General features: G+C 37.3%; 1 protein-coding gene across 1 annotated transcript in view; it reads left to right on the forward strand.

Moving 5' to 3' along the window:
• The window catches only part of ACYP2 (acylphosphatase 2), a gene marked incomplete at its 3' end in the record, with an annotated part of 219,498 nt that extends 202,719 nt beyond the window's left edge, over positions 1-16,779 (forward strand). The window contains exon 4 of the mRNA XM_080711827.1: positions 16,665-16,779. Within this exon, the coding sequence (XP_080567953.1) occupies positions 16,665-16,779 (115 nt within the window). The remainder of the gene's footprint in view (positions 1-16,664) is intronic.
• Between the last annotated feature and the right edge of the window lie 4,135 nt (positions 16,780-20,914).

The raw sequence follows: 20,914 nt of genomic DNA on the forward strand, positions 1-20,914 counted from the left end.
GAATATTAGTTTTACAGAATTGTTTTATATCACCCTAAGAACTTACTACATTCTGCAAGAAATAGCAACCAACTTGAATTATAGAAAAGATAGTCCTGTGTTGATTTTCACTTCTATATATGATGAATTTTCCATACATTTCACTACCCCACATCCTTGCTCAATGGCAGGTTAATAGGGCAGTTTTCATACTGCCTCAGAGTTCCTCAGAGCCCTTGGGCTTCCCAGAGGTGCTTGAGTTATAGATGGAGGAGAGAGAAGGCTATGCTCAAGCGGGTGTCTGCAAGCATTGTGTGCGTGCACACCCACAAATTCGTTCCCTTGTGTCAGAGAATTTCACTTACTCTGCTATACGCATTAATCTTTCATACAAGTTTATGTTAGAAGACAGGATTATTTTTAAAAATCTTGAAAATCTTGAATTAGTGTTACTAATAAACACAATAGCAGGTGTTTGTACATCTTTGAGTAATTAAGGAAAAAAGCCTAAAAATTTTTATTCAATATATCTAAGGTTAAGAATATATATCTTACTTCTGTTATTTATATAGGACTGTGATAAACAAAATATTTTATCATTTTTTGTAATAAGAGCAGCTATGTTTTTTAACTTGCAAAGAGTATTTTTATTAAAAAGGAGGTTTTTTTTGTGTGAAATAAAACCCGAGTGGCCATATTCAGGGTTCCTTTCTGTATGTAGATGGTGTAGGACCCTAGAACTATCCCTTCATCCATGCATGGAAGCGGTAGCCCTGAAGAAGAAACAGAGGTGACAGAAGCTCATTCATTCAATACATGTTTGAGTACCCACTGCCATCAGAAATGGTGCTAGATTTTAACAATCTAATAGTAGGTTTTGGGGATCTGGGGTATTGGGGATCAAACCCAGGTGCTTATGTATTCCAGGCAAGTGCTTTTCCACTGCAGAGCAGAACTCTGCCCCTGCCTTCTTAGAATTTGCATTCTAATGTGGAAGGAGGTGCATAATAAACACAAAAGCAATTATATAAATAGCAATTTACAGAATAGGATAATTGGCCATGATGCATACAAAGCATGGAGGTGGGACCCTTTTCATACAGGGACCATCAAACACCGAGCCCTGGGAGGGCAGTAACCTAAGTACTTTAGAAGGCCACAGCTTGCCTTTCTGCTGACTGCCATGAGCCATAAATGTGTGTGTGGCATTTACCGTACTGATGGCTAAATATGTACCATCTGTCCCAGAGAATTAGAGAGAATGTCATGGAAACCCTGAGGGGACCAATAGTTGGTGACTGCCTAAATAGGAACAAAAAATTACAGCACAGTTAATTTATTAAACAAATTGATTTTTCCTTGGTCATCTAACAGCTATCAGTATTGTATTTTATTATTTATTCATACTGCAAAGATGGCCTGAAGGATTCTTAAAAGTAATGGATGCAACATCATTGTCCTTTGCTATTCTATGAAAAATTATTTTCATAACTGTGTATAATCCTCATCAGATATGTAAAAAAGTGTACCTATAATAAAATCCCTTCTTATATTTTTACTTTATTATTATTAAAGGCAATATGATTGGGGTAAAGGAATAAAATAGGCTACAAAAATTAATTTTATTTTTAAAACTTCTATTTAAGACATTTAAAATCTATTACAGTAAAGGGAGAGAAATGTTTATCAAGTCACATGACTTCTATCAATATATTTTCCATTTTAAGTTCTTATTGTTTTAATTTTTGTGCTAGTTAAGCCCTATTCTAAAAAAGCTTACCAATGGGTCATGTTTCTTAAATATCTGAAAGACAAATGTACACAATCAGATTCAGATTTATCGCAGAAATGTTAGACTCCAATCAAGCACAAATAATTCATCCATTCATCCAACCATTCATTCAATATTTATTGAGTCTACTAAACTAATAAGTGAAATATGCAGGCGCCAGGGCAGTGTAATATAGTTTTGTTGGCCCCTCGGCTGGATATACACTATTCATGGCTCTTTCTTTCTCTGCATAGTCAATGTAGCAATTCTCTGAGAAGCATGGTTAAAGAGGCTAACATAAAGAGCAATTCGAACTTATTCAGTCAACATTGACTAAAAATTAATTTTGAAAAATACATGAGATAATTCCTTGTAAGTTATAGGAACTCCAAGAAAATAAAAAAATACTACTGATGAAGTGCAGTAAGACACTTGATTACAATATAAGATATTGCTATATCCTTATATACTGGTTTAAAAACATAATGAATAAAAATGTTTTCCTCAAAATATCATAAAATAGAATATAATTAAGTATGAGTTTATCATGAAATATTCAATACCTGAATTAAGTAAATAACAAAATTTTAGGGAGGAACTTAACAGACAAAAGTAGAGAAAATTGTTGCTCTTGGTGACATAATTAAATGTTGAATCTTGTCATGTAGAATACCAGTTCTTTCAATTATTTTTAGATTTAAATTTTAAAATTTAAAATTTAGATGTGAGGGGTCTGGATAAAATTATGTTAAGCTGTAGTAGACTGTATGAGACAAATAAGGACATTTCAAAAGAGGAATAATGAGATAGAAGTATAGGAACTGAAATTAAAATATACTTTAAAGGTATAATAATCAAGTCATTTGGCACTGATATGAAACAAAGATATCAGTGGAGCTAAATAGAATGTCTAGAAACAGATCCAGGCAGAGATAATAGAATTTTGTATATTCTAAGAATTGCATATGAAATCTGTAGAAAACATTAAGTTCTTTAGTGAAAGGTGCTGGGGAAATGTCTAACCATACAAAACTAAGGCATCTTTTTATGTAATGCAATCACATAATTTTTTTTTTTTGGTGGTAGTGGGGTTCCTGGAAACCCTTATACCTCTGGGCTACACTCCCAGACCTATTTTATATTTTTATTTGGAAACAGGGTCTTTTAAATCAGAGGCTGGCTTCGAACCTGCGCGATCCTCCTGTCTCCGCCTCCCAAGCACGGGGATTACAAGTATGCGCTACCATGCCCAGCCTGCAATCACATAATTTGAGTTACAGTAATGGTGTAAATATAAAGGATAAAACCATATTTTAAGATAAGGATGTTATAGTTTGAATGCATTCATTTACCTTTGCTACCGCCTAAACTCCTATTCACCCCACAGTGTAAACAGAGCCAAACCTCCCCAAACGACAACCATTCTGTCTATATCTGTGACACAGATTGCTCTTTGACCATATGCTTATTTAGTGGAGAAGTTCTTGGTGGTGTTGAGGATAAGATACAGGAATATAGTCAAGTCTCTCAACTAATTCAGTTCATTGAGTTACAAGCTCGATTGGCTTAGTCCTTGCAGTTCCTATGTCTGTTAGGCTTAGTTTTGGACTCGCTGGTTCCAATTCCTCTCTTCTTGTTTTCTCTTAAGCCGATTCAAATATGGCTTCCATGCCACCAACACTGCTTTTGTCAAAGTCACCAATAACTTTCACTTTGCTAAACGCAATGGTTAATTCCCAGCTCCCATCTTGCTTGGCCTGGCTTATACTTGCTCTCTGGGGACTTCATTTGGCTCCCAGTCTACAACCTTCTCCCAGGTTTTCTCAGGCCTCACTGGACCGTGCTTCTCCTCCCATGCTGAACATCACAGAACATCAGTTCCCAGGATGCAGTTCTTTCATTTCTATGTATATTCATTTCCTTGATGATCATATCAGTCTCATGGTTTTCAATACTTGTCTGTCTGCAAAAAAATTTCAAAATTTGTTTCCTCGATCCAACTACCAACTTGGAAATCTAATAGATATCTCAGGCTTAACATACCAAATTAAGCTTCTGCTTTCCCCAGATCTGCCCCTCTCACAGGTCCTCCACTCCAATAAGTAGCCACCACACCCAACCATTTACTCAAGCCTCAGCTCAGTGTCATCCTTCATGCCTCCCCTTCTCACATCTGCTTCCAGTCTGTCTGCAGATCTACTTACTATACTCTCAAAATATATTCAGAATTTGATCACTTCTCACTACCATTACTATTACTAAGCAACTTACTTATCTCTCATGTTATACCTTTCCTTGTCATTCACACAAGAGTAACAATACACTGACTCACAGGAGTCATGTGTGAAGGAAAGGAAATAATACATGTAAAGAACTTAGCATAGTTCTGAGCAAAAAAAAAATGCTCATTAAATGTTAGCTCATTATTACTTATGGCTTCTGTTTCCTAGGTTCCAAGGTTTGACCAGTAAAACTGAAGCCATCAGTTCATTCTCATAAAAACTAAATTTTGTTTTATAATATGTGAAATTTTCATCTTTTAAATTTCAAATAAATGACTGAAAAGAAAATGAAATTTATTATTGTGTTGATGGTTTCATTTCTGACAAAGAAAAAAAGTCAAAATTAAGCTCACCTAGTAAAAGTAACAAATCAAAACCACAAAGCACAATGGAAATTTGAATAATTAGAATTCTCCTCTGGCCTGATTAAGGGTAATTTTATGATTGAGGCTAATTTTTAGCTAATCAGAAGTCTTTGGCCCAGGAAATATTTTTAATCTGAGATTATATGAGACTATACTGCATTGCAGAATACAGAACTAATTTCACTACCTGAAATAACTTTGGGAATATGAGGAAACTTAGCATGTCTCTACAATAGCAACTAGCCTAATTGCCATCAGTGATATAGAATAGCTTCATATTATTAACCTGTCGTATGTCTAAATTTACAATCCCAAACCAGGCATGGTGGTGCATGCTTGTAATCCCAGCACTCAGGAGACTGAGACCAGAGGATCCTGGTTTGTGGATAGCCTCAGATACTTAGTGAGGCCCTCTGCAACTTAGTGAGATCCTGTTTCAAAATAAAGAATCAAAAATAGGGCAGGGGGTGTAGGTTGGAGGTTGAATGCCTCTGGGTTCCATCCCAGGACCACAAAAAAATAAATTTACAATCCCAACTAATTATTTATAGTTAGATTCTGGAGAATTATCAACAGTATTATGAGGTGTCAGCAATATACAACAGGTTTGGTTTTTTTTTTTTTTTTTTTTTTTTTTTTTTTTGGTGGTACTGGGGTTCCTGGAAGCCCTTCTTCCTCCGGGCTACACTCCCAGACCTATTTTATATTTTTGAAACAGGGTCTCTTACGCCAGCACGGCTGACTTCGAACCTGCGCGATCCTCCTGTCTCCGCCTCCCAAGCGCGGGGATTACAAGCATGCGCCACCACGCCCGGCTACAACAGGTTTTAATTGTATATCTCAGATACTTACTCAAATGCATTGATTAAACATATGGATATTATTAATAAATAAAATAAACTGTTGTCCCGAATAAACAGAAAAATGCTTTTAGAATTTTTAACTTGTTTTTTTAATTTTTTAATTGGTGCATTATGGTCATACATCTTAATGGAGTACAAGATGGTAGAGGCTTACATGCACACATCATTCAGTTAGCCCTTATACAATTCCAACCCCATTCTCTCCCCCCTCCCTCTTTCTTATATTTGGCTTAGTGATTGACTTTGATATGGTTGTGAATGTACATCCTGTACATTAGGGAATTTTCCTCTTCTCCCCTCCCATCCTCCTCATTTAGATCTCCTTGTTTACTTATCTATAGTATCTCCTTCTTCATCTAGAGTTCTTCCTATGACCCACTTTCTCCCTACCTTCTGTATATTATGGAGAGCATCCAATTTCTTATTTTTTGTGACTAACTAATTTTACTTAGCATAATGTTCACCAGTTCTATCCCCTTCTCTGCAATAGACTTAATTTTGTTCTTCTTTATGGCTAAGTAATATTCCAGTGTGTACATATCCCATAGTATTATAATCCATTCATGTGTTGATAGATATATTGGCTGGTTCCATAGTTTGGCAATTATTAATTGTGTGGCTATGAAGATAGATAGACATGCATCTGTTTGGTATCCATTCTTTTGGGTAGGTATCTAAAAGTGGTATTGCTGGATCATGTGACAAGTTCCTTCCCATTCTTCTGAGGATCCCCAATACTCTTTACCAAAGTGGTTACTCTAACTGGCATTACTACCAACAATGTATTAGAGTTTTAAATTCTCCACATCCTTGCCAGCATTTGTTGTTGTTTATGTTTTAAATGATTGCCATTCTAGTTGAAGTTAGGTGAAATCTCAAGGTAGTTTTGATTTGCATCTCTCTGATTACTAAGGATGTTGAGAATTTTTTCATAAGTTTATTGTCCACTTGAATTTCTTCTTTACAGAAACTCTTCAGTTTAATGCAGTCCCATGTATTGATCCACCTTTTAGTTTCTTGTGTATTCTGGCTCTTGTTGAGAAAGTTTTTACCTGTGCCTATGTGTTGAAGTGTTGGACCTATGCCCTTTTCAAGGAGCTGCAAGGTCTCTGGTCTAATGTCCAAATCTTTGATCCATCTTAAATTGACTGTTATGCAAGGTGAGAAAGTGGGGTTTATTTCCACTTTGCTGCATACGGTTAACCAGTTTTACCAACACCATTTGTTGAAGAAGCTATCTTTTTTGCAGTGTCAAAAAACAATTGGCTAAAAATGTACATATTTGTTTCTGAGTCTTCTATTTTTTAATTTTTTATTGGTGCATTATATTCATAAATCATATTGGGGTAAAAAAAGTTGTGTGCACATACCTGTACACATCACTGATTTAACCCCTACCCAATTCCCACCCCATTCCCTCCCCATCCCTTCTTCCCTTGCTTGGCTTCGTGGTTGACTTTGATATGTTTAAGTACATTGTGTGTTTTAGAAAATTTCCTTCTTCTCCCCTCCCATCCCTCCCATCCCCCCATTTAGGTTGTCTTGTTTGCTCCTCTATAGGATTTTCGTTGTTTTCATCTAGAGTTCCTCCTATGACCCATTTCTCCTTAGCTTTCACATATTAGGGAAAGCATCTGATTTCTTATTTTTTGTGACTGACTAATCTCACTTAACATAATGTCCTCCACTTCTATCCATTTCCCTGAAAATGATGTAATTGAGGTTTTTTTTTTTTTTTGATGGATGAGTAAAATTCCATTGTGTAAATATCCCATGCTTTTGTAATCCATTCATCTGTTGGACATCTTGGCTGGTTCCATAGTTTGGCTATGGTGAATTGTGCAGCTATGAACATAGATACACATGCATTCATTTGGTAGTTTGGTTTCCTTTCTTTTGGGTAGATACCCAGAAGTGATACTGCTGGATCAAATGGTAGATTTGTTCCCATTCTTCTGAGGATTCTCCATACTGTTTTCCAAAGCGGTTGCACTAATTTGCAATCCCACCAACAATGTTTTAGAGTTCCCACTTCTCCACATCCTCTCCAGCATTTGTTGTTGTTTGTGTTTTGAATGATTGCTATTCTAGTTGAAGCTAGGGGAAATCTCAGGATAGTTTTGATTTGCATCTCTCTGATTGCCAATAATGTTGAACATTTTTTCATGCATTTATTAACCATTTGAATTTCTTCTTTCATGAAGTGTCTAGTTAGGTTGCTTGCCCATTTTTTGATTGGATGATTTTTTTTTTAGTGTTGAGATTCTTGAGTTCTCTATATCTATATTCTAGATATTAGTCCTCTATCGGATGTGTAGGTGGCAAAAATCTTCTCCCATTCTGTTGGCTCTTGGTTGAGATTCTTGACAATTTCCTTTGCTGAACAGAAGCTCTTTAGTTTCATGCAATCCCACGTATTGATGTGCCTTTTAATTTGTTGTGCCTTTGGGGTCTTGTTTAGAAAGTGTTTATCTGTGCCTATGTGTTGCAGTATTGGACCTATGCCCTCTTCAAGGAGCTTCAGGGTCTCTTTTGATTGATCCATCTTGAATTGACTCTTGTGCAGGGTGAGAAAGTGGGATTAATTTCCAATTTTCTGCATATGATTAACCAGTTTTGCCACTGAGTCTTCTATTCTGCTCCATTGATCTATATATCTGTTTTGTGCCAGTACCATGCTGTTTTTATTACTCTGGCTTTGTAATATATTTAAAGTCAGGTATTGTGATGCTTCCTGCATGGTTTTTGTTGCTGAGAACTACTTTGGCTATTCTTAGTTTTTTGTTGTTCCAGATGAACTTAAGAACTGATTTTTCTGTGTCTGTGAGGAATGACCTTAGTAATTTAACAAGTATTGTGTTGAATCTGTAGAACACTTTTGGAAGAATAGCCATTTTATGATATCAATTCTGCCAATATAAGAGCATGGAAATCTTTCTATCTCCTAAGGTCTTCTTTGATCTCTTTTTTTCAATGTTTTATAATTTTCTTTGTAGAGGTCTTTTACCTCCTTGGTTAGGTTTATTCCTAAGTATTTTAATTTTGGGGGGATATCCTGAGTAGAAGTATTTTCTGGATTTCTTTTTCAGTGGACTCATGGTTGGCATACAGGGAAGCTTCTGATTTTTTAAGATTGACTTTGTATCCAGACACCATGCCGAATTTGTTGATCATTTCAATAGACCTTTTGGTTGGTTGTTGGGTCTTCTAAGTATAATATCATATCATCTGCAAATAGGAATAGTTTTAGTTCTTCTTTTCCTATTTTTACTCCTTTGCTTTCCTTCTCTTCCTTTATTGGTCTGGCTAGAGTCTCAAGTACTATATTGAAAAGAGGTGGTGATCATGGATATCCTTATCTTGTTCCTGTTTTTAGGGGGAATTTTCACAATTTTCCCCATTTATTATAATGTTAGCTGTGGGTCTATTGTATATTCCCTTTATGAGGTTGAGGTATGTTTCCTCTATTCTGATTCTCTGCAATTCTTTTAGCATAAATGGGTTTTGTATTTTGTCAAATGCTTTTTCAGCATCTATTGAAAAATGATCATGTGGTGTTTGTCTTTTATTCTGTTTATTTAATGAATTACATGGATTGATTTTTGAATGTTGAACCAGCCTTTCATCCCTGGGATGAACCCTACCTGGTCATGGTGTATGATTTTCTTGATGTGGTTTTGAATGTGTGTTCCTAGTATTTTGTTTAGTAGTTTTGCATCTAAATTAATCAATGATGTAGGCCTTTATTTTTTTCTTTAATCTGTCTTTATTTGGTTTTGGTATTAATGTGATGTTGGCTTCATAGAATGTATTTGGGAGAGTCCCATTTCTTTCTATTTCATGAAATAGACTGAGGAGTATTGGCATTAGCTCTTCTATAAATGTTTTATAAAGTTCCCTTGGGAAACCATCTAGTCCTGGGCTTTTATTTGATGGTAAGCTCTTTACAGCTGCTTCAATATCTGATATTTCTCTTGGTTGGTTTAAATTTTCTGTATCTTCTTGACTCAGTTTAGGAAGATTGTATTTACCCAGAAAATTGTCAATTTCCTCCAGATTTTCCATTTTCTTGGAGTATAGTTTTTCAAAGTAGTTTCTGATAATCCTCTGGATTTCTAAACTATCAGTGTAATATCTCCTTTTTTATCTCTTATCTTCATAATTTGGGTTGATTCTCTCTTTTTTTTTTTTGGTTAGGTTGACTAGTGGTTTATATATCATGTTAATTTTTTTTAAGAAACCAGTTTTTGATTTTGTTGATTTTCTATATCTATTTTTATTATCATCTACTTAGTTAATTTCTGCTCTGATTTTAATAATTTCCTGTCTTCTACTGGATTTGGGGTTAAATTGTTTCTGTTTTTCAAGGGCATTGAGGTGTGTCATTAGGTTATTTATTTGGATATTTTCTGTTCTTATGTAAGCACTCAGTGCTATGAATTATCCTCTTAATATTCCCTTCAAGGTGTCCCAGAGGTTTTGATATGTTGTGTCTCTATTTTCATTTGTTTCTAGATATGTCTTGATTTCACCCTTTACCTCTTTTTTTGACCCATTCTTCATTCAGCAATGTGGTGTTCAGTCTCCATGTGTTTATGTGGTTTCTCTGGGTACTCTTATAGTTGATTTCTAGTTTCACTCCATTATGGTCTAAAAAGACACAGGAAAGTATGTCACATTTCTTGAATTTGCTAGTGCTCACTTTGTGGCCCAGGATGTTATCTATTTTGGAGAAGGTTCCGTGAGCAGCTGAGAAAAATGTGAATTCTGCTATAGTTGGGTGGAATATTCTATATGTGTCTAACACGTCCTTTTGGTTAATGGTGTTCTTTAGGTCTGAGGCATCTTTATTGACCTTTTGTCTAGAAGATTGGTCTAATGGTGTGAAAGGGGTGTTGAAGTGTCCCAGTATTATTGTATTGGGATTTATGTGTGACTTAATGTCACAAAGAGTTTGTTTTATGAAAGTAGCTACACCTGTATTTGGGGCATAAATATTGGCTATCATTATTTCCTCTTGCTGTATTGTTTCTTTTTCCAGTAAAAATGACCTTCTTTGTCTCTTCTAATAAGTTTGGGTCTGAAGTTTTACTTGTCTGATATCATAGTTACTATTCCAGCTTGTCTTTGAGTTCCTTGGCATAGATTACCTTCCTCCAGCCCTTTACCTTTAGTTTGTGACTATCTCTACTTGTAAAGTGTGTTTCTTATAGGCAGCAGATAGATGGATTCTGGTTTTTAATCCATTTTTCTACTTTTTGTATTTTTATTGGGGAGTTGAGGCCATTTACATTCAGTGTAATTATTGAGAGATGATGTTTAATTCCCAGCATATTGAGAGTTAACTTCTGGGTGAGGTAGCATTTGTTCTTCTTTGCTTAGTAGTTTGCTGGATGGAAATTTTTGTTTCTCTGGTTCTGGGTATATTACTTATTTCTTCTTTATACTTAGTCTCTTTAAGTATTTTCTCTAGTGCTGGATTGGAAGACATAAATTGTTTCAGCTTCTGTTTCTTGTGGAAGATTTTTACTTTCCTGTCAAATTTTAAAGATAGTTTTGCTGGGCTGGAAACTTTGGGCTGCAAGTTGTTTTTATTTTCAGAGTTTTGAATATGTTACTCCAGGCTCTTCTGGCTTTCATGACTTGGTTTATGTGTCTGGAGTGATTCTTTTGTTTTTGTTGCCTTTAAGATTCTGTCCTTGGCTTCTGTGTTGGTCAGTTTAACTATTAAGTGATATGGTGAGCTTTTTCTCTGATCTTTTTTAAAGGGGGTTCTACAAGTTTCTTGTACCTATGTATTGACCTCTTTTACTATGTTTGGAAATTTTTCTGATATTAGTTCTTTTTGATCCCTTTGGTTTCACCTTCTATTCCTTTTTTTATGCCTATTGTTCTTAGGTTAGCTCTTTTAGAATGGGCCTATATCTCTTCAATGTACAATTCATGCTGTTGACTTGTTTTTTTCTAACTTATATATCATGTTTTGATTTTTGGAGTGATTATCGTATAAGAGCTAGATTCCATTCTCCATCTGATCTAATGTATTATTTGAGTTTGTATTGATGCCTTCATTTCAATGATTGCATCCTTTATTGCTTTCAGACTTCCTCTAAATTTTTTTTTCAGAAATCCCGGATCATTTCTACTCTTACATTTCTGATTTGTCCTTTTAGTAATCTCTGAAGTTCTGTGTTGTCAGTTTCTCTTATTGTGGAGTTTGCAAAGCTCATTGCTTCCTTGTTTGTATCTGTTGATTTTGATGGATTTATCTCAGTCTGTAGGTGTCAGCTGGCATATACAAGGGCATTTTTTGTTGTATTCAATGATGAAGGTTGAATTAGGGGAAAATTGAAATCATAAATGCAAGAATAGGGTAAAGCCACAGATAGGATCAAATAGAATGAGAGTATGAGTTTGGTAAGGTAGTATATAGTAGAGATTATAGTTAGTGAATATGTAGTACTCTTCTAGTAATCAATGTAAAGTATTTAGTATAGTGATATAAGGTGGATATAATATAAGAAAAAGGACTTCCGGGAAGATGGCAACGGAGAAAAGCAGGGCTTATGAGCCCCGCTAACAACCAATCTCTGTTACCACAAAATCAGCACCTTTCATAGCCAGAAAACACCATCAGCAGAGAAACAAAAAATGTAATTACAAAAGACAGAGAAAAAGAGGGCTGGAAAAATGAGACACCAGAAAGAAACCATACTGCAGTGCTGCAGCCAGAGCTGTGGCACAGAGCGGCGCAGACACCATCTTCCCCGGTAGTACCAGGCCCCAGAGAGGAGGGGGACTCAGAACTGAGCACAGAGCCAGAGAGGAGATATGCCGGCCTCACAGCCGAGGACATGGCAGCAGTTCTTACTGCCAGTGGCAGCGGAAAGTTCACCAGACGGCACCAGACCAACGCACTCAACAGCTCACCAGGCTCCAGAGAGGAGCAGCGGACAGCGAGCCGAGGTGAGCTGCTGCAGATCAGCTGGGCAGGATTCGGCAGATTTCTCAGTGCAGGGAGCATCTAAAGCTCCCAGTGGCTGGGCTCATCACACCCTGCAGGGACTCAGAAGAGAGCTCAAACACAGAGAAGAAATATGTCAGCCTCACGGCCAAGGGTAGAGCAGCGGCACCATATTGCCACTGGCGGCAGCAGCAGTGAATTCACCGAGTCCACTACAGCTCCATCAGTGCACTCAACAACAGTGAGTCAAATTGCAGCCCCTAGAAGAGAAATCCCAGTACTGTACTCCCAGGGACTTGACCTGGTGGGGGAGTGGGGGTGGCAGAGATATCACACCATAGGAGAACGCACAACCTAGAACCCCCCCATGGTCTAAAACAGCCTTGATTGACTCCCTGGGTCTGAGACTCTGCGATACAACCCAGTACAGGAGTAGTGGGGAACGAGATACTACTGACTCGAGATCCAGAGCACCTTAAGTGAAGTCGTAGTGACCCAGGGAAGAAACCAGAGAAGGCACAAACTTCTGAAATCATGGGAAAGAGGAATAACAATGGAGCAATGAATGCCCACAACCGCACAACATCAGAACCTGATAAAACAGAAATTCAGAGATTTCTAGAAGATCAAATCAGGAAAATAACTGCAGAAATAATAGAGGTGTTTTGAAAAGAATTCAGAGAGAGCCAAAGAGAGATAAAGGATGCAATTAATGAAGTAAAGGCCTCAATTCAAAGTACAAACAACCGATTAGACCACATGGAGAATAGAATCTTGCTCTTAGAAGATGAGCACTCCAAAAATGAACGCATAGTTTCTAATTTAGAAAAAAAAATCCGACAGCAGGAATCTGACATTGAAGAAATATGGGCCCATTTTAAGAGAGCTAACCTAAGAATAATTGGAATAGAGAAGGGAAAAGAAGGTGAAACCAAAGGGATCAACATTCTCTTCAAGGAAGTAATAGCAGAAAATTTTCCAAACATAGAGCAAGAGGTTGATACACAGGTCCAGGAAACTTATAGAACTCCCTTTAGACATGATCGGAGAAGAGGATCCCCACGCCACATCATTGTCAAAATGACCAATGTGGAAGCCAAGCAGAGAATCTTAAAGGCAACAAAAACAAAGGGCCAAGTGACATTCAGAGGCAAACCAATTAGAATCACTCCAGACTTCCCAAACCAAGTCATGAGAGCCAGAAGGGCTTGGAGGAACATATTCCAAACTCTGAAAGAAAACAACTTCCAGCCAAAAATTTCCTACCCAGCAAAACTTTCTATCAAAATAGATGGGGAAATAAAAAGCTTCCATGACAAAACAGAAACTGAAGGAATTTATGTCTTCAAAACCAGCGCTAGAGAAAATACTCAAAGAGATTAACTACAAAGAAGAAATAGGTAACACACACCAGAACCAGAGAAACAAGATTTTCCATCCAACAGACAACTAAGATTGGTTATCTGTGGAGATTCATTATTTATGTTAGTCTTTTACCTATCTCTAAATTGTACTGTTTGCTTTTATTGTTGCTAATTTTTAGGATTTCTAGTTGGAATATTAAAACACCTTCAGATATAGCATTTGGAAATATTTTATCCCTTTTTATCAGTAACTTTTAACTCTGTTTACATTGTCTTTGGATATACAATATTTTTTTATTTTTTAGGCAGTTTGTTTACCCTTCTGTTGCCTGTGCCATTGAAATCATATCCAAGAAATCACTGCCAATTTCAATATTGTGAGGTTTTATGACCCAGATTTTCTTCTAAAAATTTATAGTATTAAGATATATATTTAGGTCTTCTATCTATTTTGAGTTAATTTTTTGTATATGTGTTATGTAAGGGTCCAATTTTATTCTTTTTCATGTAATTATTATTTTTCAACAATATTTAGTTAAAAGATTATTATTTCCCCCACCAAATGTTCGTGGAAACCTTGTCAAAAATAACTTGACAATATATGGAAGAATTTATCCCTAGGCTTTTATTTAACTCCAATGGTTTATATATCTGCCTTTATAACAGTACTACACTGTTTCAATTATTGTAGCTTTATATGGTTTGAAATCAGAAAATATACATCTTCTAGCTTTGTTCTTTTTTGAGATTGTTTTGGGTATCTAGAGTCCATATTCCATATTAGGATAGATTTTTTTCTGAAAAATTAATAAATAAATGTATGATAGTTTCACCTAAAAAAAAAGAAGAAAAAATATTCTCTGGTAAGAAAGAAAGCAAAAAGAAATATTGAAATGTTATCATTAAGTCATCAAAATCTTGGTATCAGACAAATGAAACTGTTATGTGAGATAATCATTGTTAATTTTGGATAAATTGCTATAATACTAGATGTCAACCATTAAGCCAAGCATGGGAAGGAGGGATGGGGAGGGAATGGGATGGGGATCTGGTAGGGGCTAACTGGGTATGTGTGCATGTATGTCTACAAAAGTATTATTTTTATCCCATTATGATGTATGAATACAGTGCACCAATAAAAAAATCCAAAAAAATTAATATAAAATAAAAAAGAAAGGAAAAAAAGAATATAGGGAAGAAAGTATGTGTGTACCAAGGAAGATGAGGAAGAGAGCAAACAATCAAGCATACACACACATTAAAAAAAATAACAGAGCCAGGCGTGGTGGCATATACTTGTAATCCCAGCACTTGGGAGGCTGAGACAGGAGGATTGCATGGGTTCGAAGCCAGCCTCAGCTACTTAGTGAGGCTCTCAACAACTTAGTGAGACCCTGTTTTCAAAGAAAGTATAAAATAGGTCTGGGAGTATAGCCCAGAGGTAGAAAAGCCCCTGGGTTTCATCCCCAGTACCACCAAAAAACAAAAACAATAGATTAATGCAACCCTACAAATATATGAATACTCAGCAGACTTGGCCTCTGTAGTCTCTGCAGACACCGAGTGCCACCAGCACCTTTCCTGCTGCAACCTTGGTTCTATGAGTGTCTATCAGTCTATGCAGATGGCTGGTGTCAACGGGGCTGGATCTAGTGTTAAGTTAAGGAGACCCTCCATGCTTTTCAACCCTGCAGAGCCTGAGTCACTTCGAGCCTCTGCTATGTCCAACAGCAGACTCCATCATCACCTTTGCAGGATTGAACCACAAAGTTTCAGACTCTCCAAGTTTATTGCTCGCTGTGCAAGTCCCTATGGCCAAGCTGGGTAGTTTCTGCAGGGCACCAGGTTCACTTACAGTATTGTTTAGTATCACTCTGGACCTATGGAGGGCATGGTGAGTTTGGCCACCACTGCTGCAAGTTGTATCCAGTGTTTGCGCAGAAGGAACTGAGGGCTTATGATTCCAATGAGCTGCAGCTGCTTATTTCATCTCAAGTCATTTTTTTCCTGTGGGTCTCTGGTATTCTGTTGCAGTGAGGCAGGATTGTGCCACAATGGCACTAGTAGCTGTTAGAGGCAGGCAGGGTCCTTTCTGCTCTCTGATCTGCCATCTAGTTTTTTTCTGCTGCCTTTTACTTGTCCTATTTTTTAAAATTTATGTTGTTTTCTTTCTTTTGTCAGAACATTGTTTCCATGGCAATAGAGACCAAGTGTCAGCAGGACTGATATGTGCTGCTTCCCTCAGTCGCCATATTCCACAGGTGGCTAAGTTATTCCTTAATGCAGTCACTTTGCTAACATACATGGTAGAAACAATATTTGAATGGATAAGAAAATTTTTTATCTAATTTTATTTTAATATTTTCAGAAAATTGTGTTTATTCTTTACTCTTTCTGTAATTCTCAATATATATTATACATGTCTTTATACACACACACACACACACACACACACACACACACACATATACATAAAACATCTACCATATGCTAGGTAATGAGAAAACAATGATGAATTGCTTTGTGGCTAACTTCTATGTAAAAGTATTTTGATCCTTTTGAGTATAAACTAGTTAAAGTCTGGTATGGTAGTGCATGTATGTGTGTAATCCCAGTATTTGGGAGGCTGAAACAGAAGGACTGAACATTCATGGCCAGCCTCAAAAACTTAGCAAGGCCCTCCACAACTTAGACCCTATTTCAAAATAAAAATATGGCTAAGCAGTAGACAAGTAGAATGGCCCTGGTTTCGACCCTTAGAACCATAAAAGTAAAATCTAGTAATAATGAACTTAAGGCATTTTAAGAGGAGGGAAGTAACCCTAACCTGAAATCATCAGGAATCAACTATACTTAATATAATATTATTAACTTGTTTTTGTCTATACTTGATTTGGCTATGCTTAATTATATTTTTGGTATTAGGATGATAACAAATATAAACAAGTTTATATATTACATTATATGGAGAAAGCTACTTAGTAAGCATGAACTCCCATTAATACCTGTTACAGTATCATTTTAATTGTTCCACATATTTTTACATGCTAATTTCTGTTTGTTTATTTTTTTGTAGGAAGTCCTGGCTGAGCAAGGTTGGAAGTCCTAGTTCTCGCATCGACCGCACAGACTTTTCTAATGAAAAAGCCATCTCTAAACTTGAATACTCTGACTTTAGTATTCGATACTAATGGAGAGGAAATTAAAAATATAATGCTTACATTGCACAATAGACATCATATGTTAGGTATATATTCTATAATAATAGCAGAGTAGAATGACAAAAGGGAACTTATTGTTCTGAAAGCTGCACAATTGCATGTAACTAGAAATGTCTGATGCAAATAGTTTCACGCAACTATGTTTTTAACAAGCAAAGCCATACTATTCTAAAATAAAAATGCCATTAAAATATCTAATACGAATATTCAATTTAATCTTGTCTCATGGAATCTTTAATTTCAGTGAACATCACAAATTTTCTAAAAATTATTTTAGGTACTATTACTTATAGTAAATTTTAATGTATTATGAAAAATAATTTGTTATTAAAGCTGAGTAATCTATTATTAAAGTTTTTAAAAGAACCAATGGTTAAAATAAATGTAAGTGATAGTCCACATAACCATAAAACAATGTCAAAAAATTTAATTTTTAACATTCTGATTAAATATAAAAATAGTTTCAGATAGGACTCAAAATGGCAACTGCAAGATGCAGCACATCTCAGTAGTTTGAACAAATAAAGTTCAACTACCAAGAAGGCAGCATCTTGACAAACAAAGCAGCAGAAGATAATTACAAACAAAAATAAATAAATAAATAAATAAATAAATAAATAAATAAGAACCACAGTAGAAGGAAATTCAGTACTCTAAACACGAGATCCACTGCAAAAAAGCCCAAGCGTGCAACTGACCTGCTGTGGCGGCCGGCACCATCTTGGCCACCGGCCTGAACCATGATTGCTGGCTCCAGTGCTGGAGCCCCGAGAAATACCAACAAATAATCCCAGAACTTAAAGTGCAGAAGGTGGTGGCAGAGTTCCAACATTTTAAGGGACTGGCATCATGTTTCAGGGATGCATAAAAAGATCCAAAAGCCCATGAGCTCACCAGAGGTGGCAACCACAATGGAGCACTCTTCCCTCCAGAAACCAGGTCCATAGGACAGCAAGTTAACCACTAGAGTTACTCGGTACTTGGTGGAGGTGGAAGACCATCCAGAGCAGCCATGGAACCCTGGCAGGCTATGACATGGTGATCCATTCTGGAAGTTGTCCAGTTAAAATCTCCAGAGACACAGGAAAGGCATAGTGCTCAAGGCATGGTGCCTGCACAAGATCACAGAGGGTCACTCCAAGAATACAGGACACCCTTCGTGGGTGCAGGTAGAGAGATGCAGGCCCAAGGCAAGAAGGTGCAAAGCACAAGTTCTGAGATCATAGAGCCCAGGGTGGGAGAACACAGAGCCAGTGCCAGAGAAGGCAGAGAGCAAACACCCATAAAGTGAGTCCAAAGCCGACAATAGATTACGGAGCAAATAAGAGACATTGGAATATATTCCAGAATCTATCACAGTGAACAGACATACAGATATTATACTGGCCCAGACACTATTTAGGAAAATTAGCAGGACTGCTGGGGTTTTGTTTTGTTTATCTCTCATGCCATTGCTAGTTTTTTTTTTTTTTTGTCCCTTTCCTTTTTTTTTTTGTTCTTTTTTTCTTATAACTTTTTTCTTTTTTTGTCTTTAATTTAAAATTGTTAGTTTTTTAACTTGTTTTGTTACTTTATGCATGTTTGTTTGCTCCTTCCCCCATTCCTTTTACAAACTTCCTTACTCTAGCCTATCTACTCTCTTCTCTAAAGACTGTTTTTCCCTTACTATATCTCCTTGTTTTATATTCAAGCTATTGCATGTGCTGACTGAAAGCATAGTCAACAGCATACAGAAGTCATTACAAAAACAAAACCTAAACATCCAACAACTATGAGACAACATGAAATATCCTTACTTATGGATAAAAGGCATTGAAAAAGGGATAGAGGTACAGACCAAGGGTATTCATAATCACTTTAGGCTAAATACTCTACTAACTACAAGAATCCTACTCTCTAATTTTCTGTCATTCTCAACCAGATACTACCTTATTATACTTAAATCCTTACTTAACTTAATCATATCATCTACTTTAACCGACTCCTGTACCCCAACCACTACCCCCGTACCCAACCCTCACCACTGAAAAAAGTGCTACTTACCCATCCACGAACCTGCTGGCACTCCTAAAATTCTACTGCTAAGATTGGATCAGACAGATTACCCACAGAATCACACACAAAAAAAGAAGATGCTAACACATCAGAAAAACAAGCCTGAGAACCCTGAAAATATAAGAACTAGGAATAGTGAGGAAATAAGGGAAATCATGAATATTAACCTATAAGAATGAAAGAAGGAGAATGCCTAATCATGATCTTTATGATGATGAAAGGCCTTACAACAAGTGTACAGAAAATGAAAGAGGAAATGGAGACATTAAGAAAGAATCAGAAAGAGATCTGGAATGAAATGAAAGAGTCAGAGCCAGACATGGTGGCACACACTTGTAATTCCAGCACTTGGAAAGCTGAGACAGGTGGATCAAGGTATGCAGCCTGCTTCAGCTACTTAGTGAGGACCTCTGCACCTTGGAAACCCTGTTTCAAAATAAAGAATAAAAAACATGGGCTGCCATTTAAGGATCTTAAGATGTAAGTGATAATTCAGCAACAAAGTATTTTAAGGACAAGGGTTATTGATATACCATAGAAGTATAATATTGAAAAGGAAGACCTTTAATGGAAAATACTGGGGAATTTCAAATGTTGTAGGTATGGACACACACCACTCCTGGGTCTCTTTCCAAAGGGGTTGAAATCAGAGAACTACAGCAACACATGCATACCCATTTTATAGCAGCACAATTCGTAATAGCCAAAATATGGAACCAACCTAGGTCTCCATCAACAGATGTATGGATTGCAAAATCATGGGAAATACACATAATGGAATTCTACTCAGCTATAAATAATAACATAATCATGTCATTTGCAAGAGTATAGAGAGACCTGGAGAACATTATGTTAAGTGAGAACAGTCAAGCACAGAAGAGAAGGATATATATTTTCTCTAACATGCCCCAAATAGGTACTATTAGGAATACCAGAGGAACTCCAGACACTGGACAACAACCATAGCAGGACCATGATCCCAGAGAAAATGACAACAATGAGAAAAATTAGCCTAAAACTGCCCCGTGGAATCAGGAGGGGGAAATTGAAACAGTGCCTGGGCATCTGCCAAGTGAAAGTGACAGAACATGGGTAAAGTAGGACTATGATAGCTAGAAGTTGTAGGAGAGTTGTTTCCAGAGTTCTGGAAAGAGCTAGCTACCAGTATTTACAAAAGAAATTTAAGAAATGTGCATAGGTGTTCCTTGAATTATTTACTGGTTACTGAGCCATATATATGTAGAATAAATTTCTGCAAAGTGCAAAGACTGCCCACAGAACTGTAAGAAAACGAGTTCTGGGAAGATGGCGACGGAGCAAAACGGGGCTTACGAGCCCCGCTAACAACCAATCTCTATTACCACAAAATCAGTACCTTTCATAGCCAGAAAACACCATCAGCAGAGAAACAAAAAATGTAATTTCAAGGGACAGAGAAAAAGAGCGCTGGAAAAATGAGACAGCAGAAACCAGACCGCAGTGCTGCAGTCGGAGCCATGGCGCGAGGCGGCAAGCACCCTTTTCCCTTGCAGCACCAGGATCCAGAGAGGAAGGGAACTCATAATGGAGCTCAGAACCAGAGAGAAGATATGCCGGGCTCACGCCCGAGGACCAGGCAGCAGCGCCTTACTGTTGGCGGCAGCAACAAGTTCACGAACGGCACCAGAACAATGCACTCAACAGCCCACCAGGCTCCAGAGAAGAGCGGTGGACAGCGAGCCAAGGTGAGCCGCTGCGGATCAGCCAGGAGGAATTCAGCAGATTTCTCAGCGCAGGGAGCGTCTAAAGCTCCCAGAGGCTGGGCTCATTACACCCTGCAGGGACTCAGAAGAGAGCTCAAACACAGAGAAGAAGTATGCCAGCCTCACGGCCGAGGGCATAGCAGCAGCGCCATATTGCTACCGGCGGCAGCAGCAGTGAATTCACTGAGTCCACGACCGCTCCATCTGCGCACTCAACAACAGTGAGTCAAATTGGGGCCCCTAGAGGAGAAATCCCAGTACTGTAATCCCAGGGACTTGACCCAGTGGGGGTGTGGCGGTGGCAGAGA

This window comes from Muscardinus avellanarius (genome assembly GCF_963383645.1).
Source record: "Muscardinus avellanarius genome assembly, chromosome: 15".
Lineage (NCBI taxonomy): Eukaryota > Metazoa > Chordata > Mammalia > Rodentia > Gliridae > Muscardinus > Muscardinus avellanarius.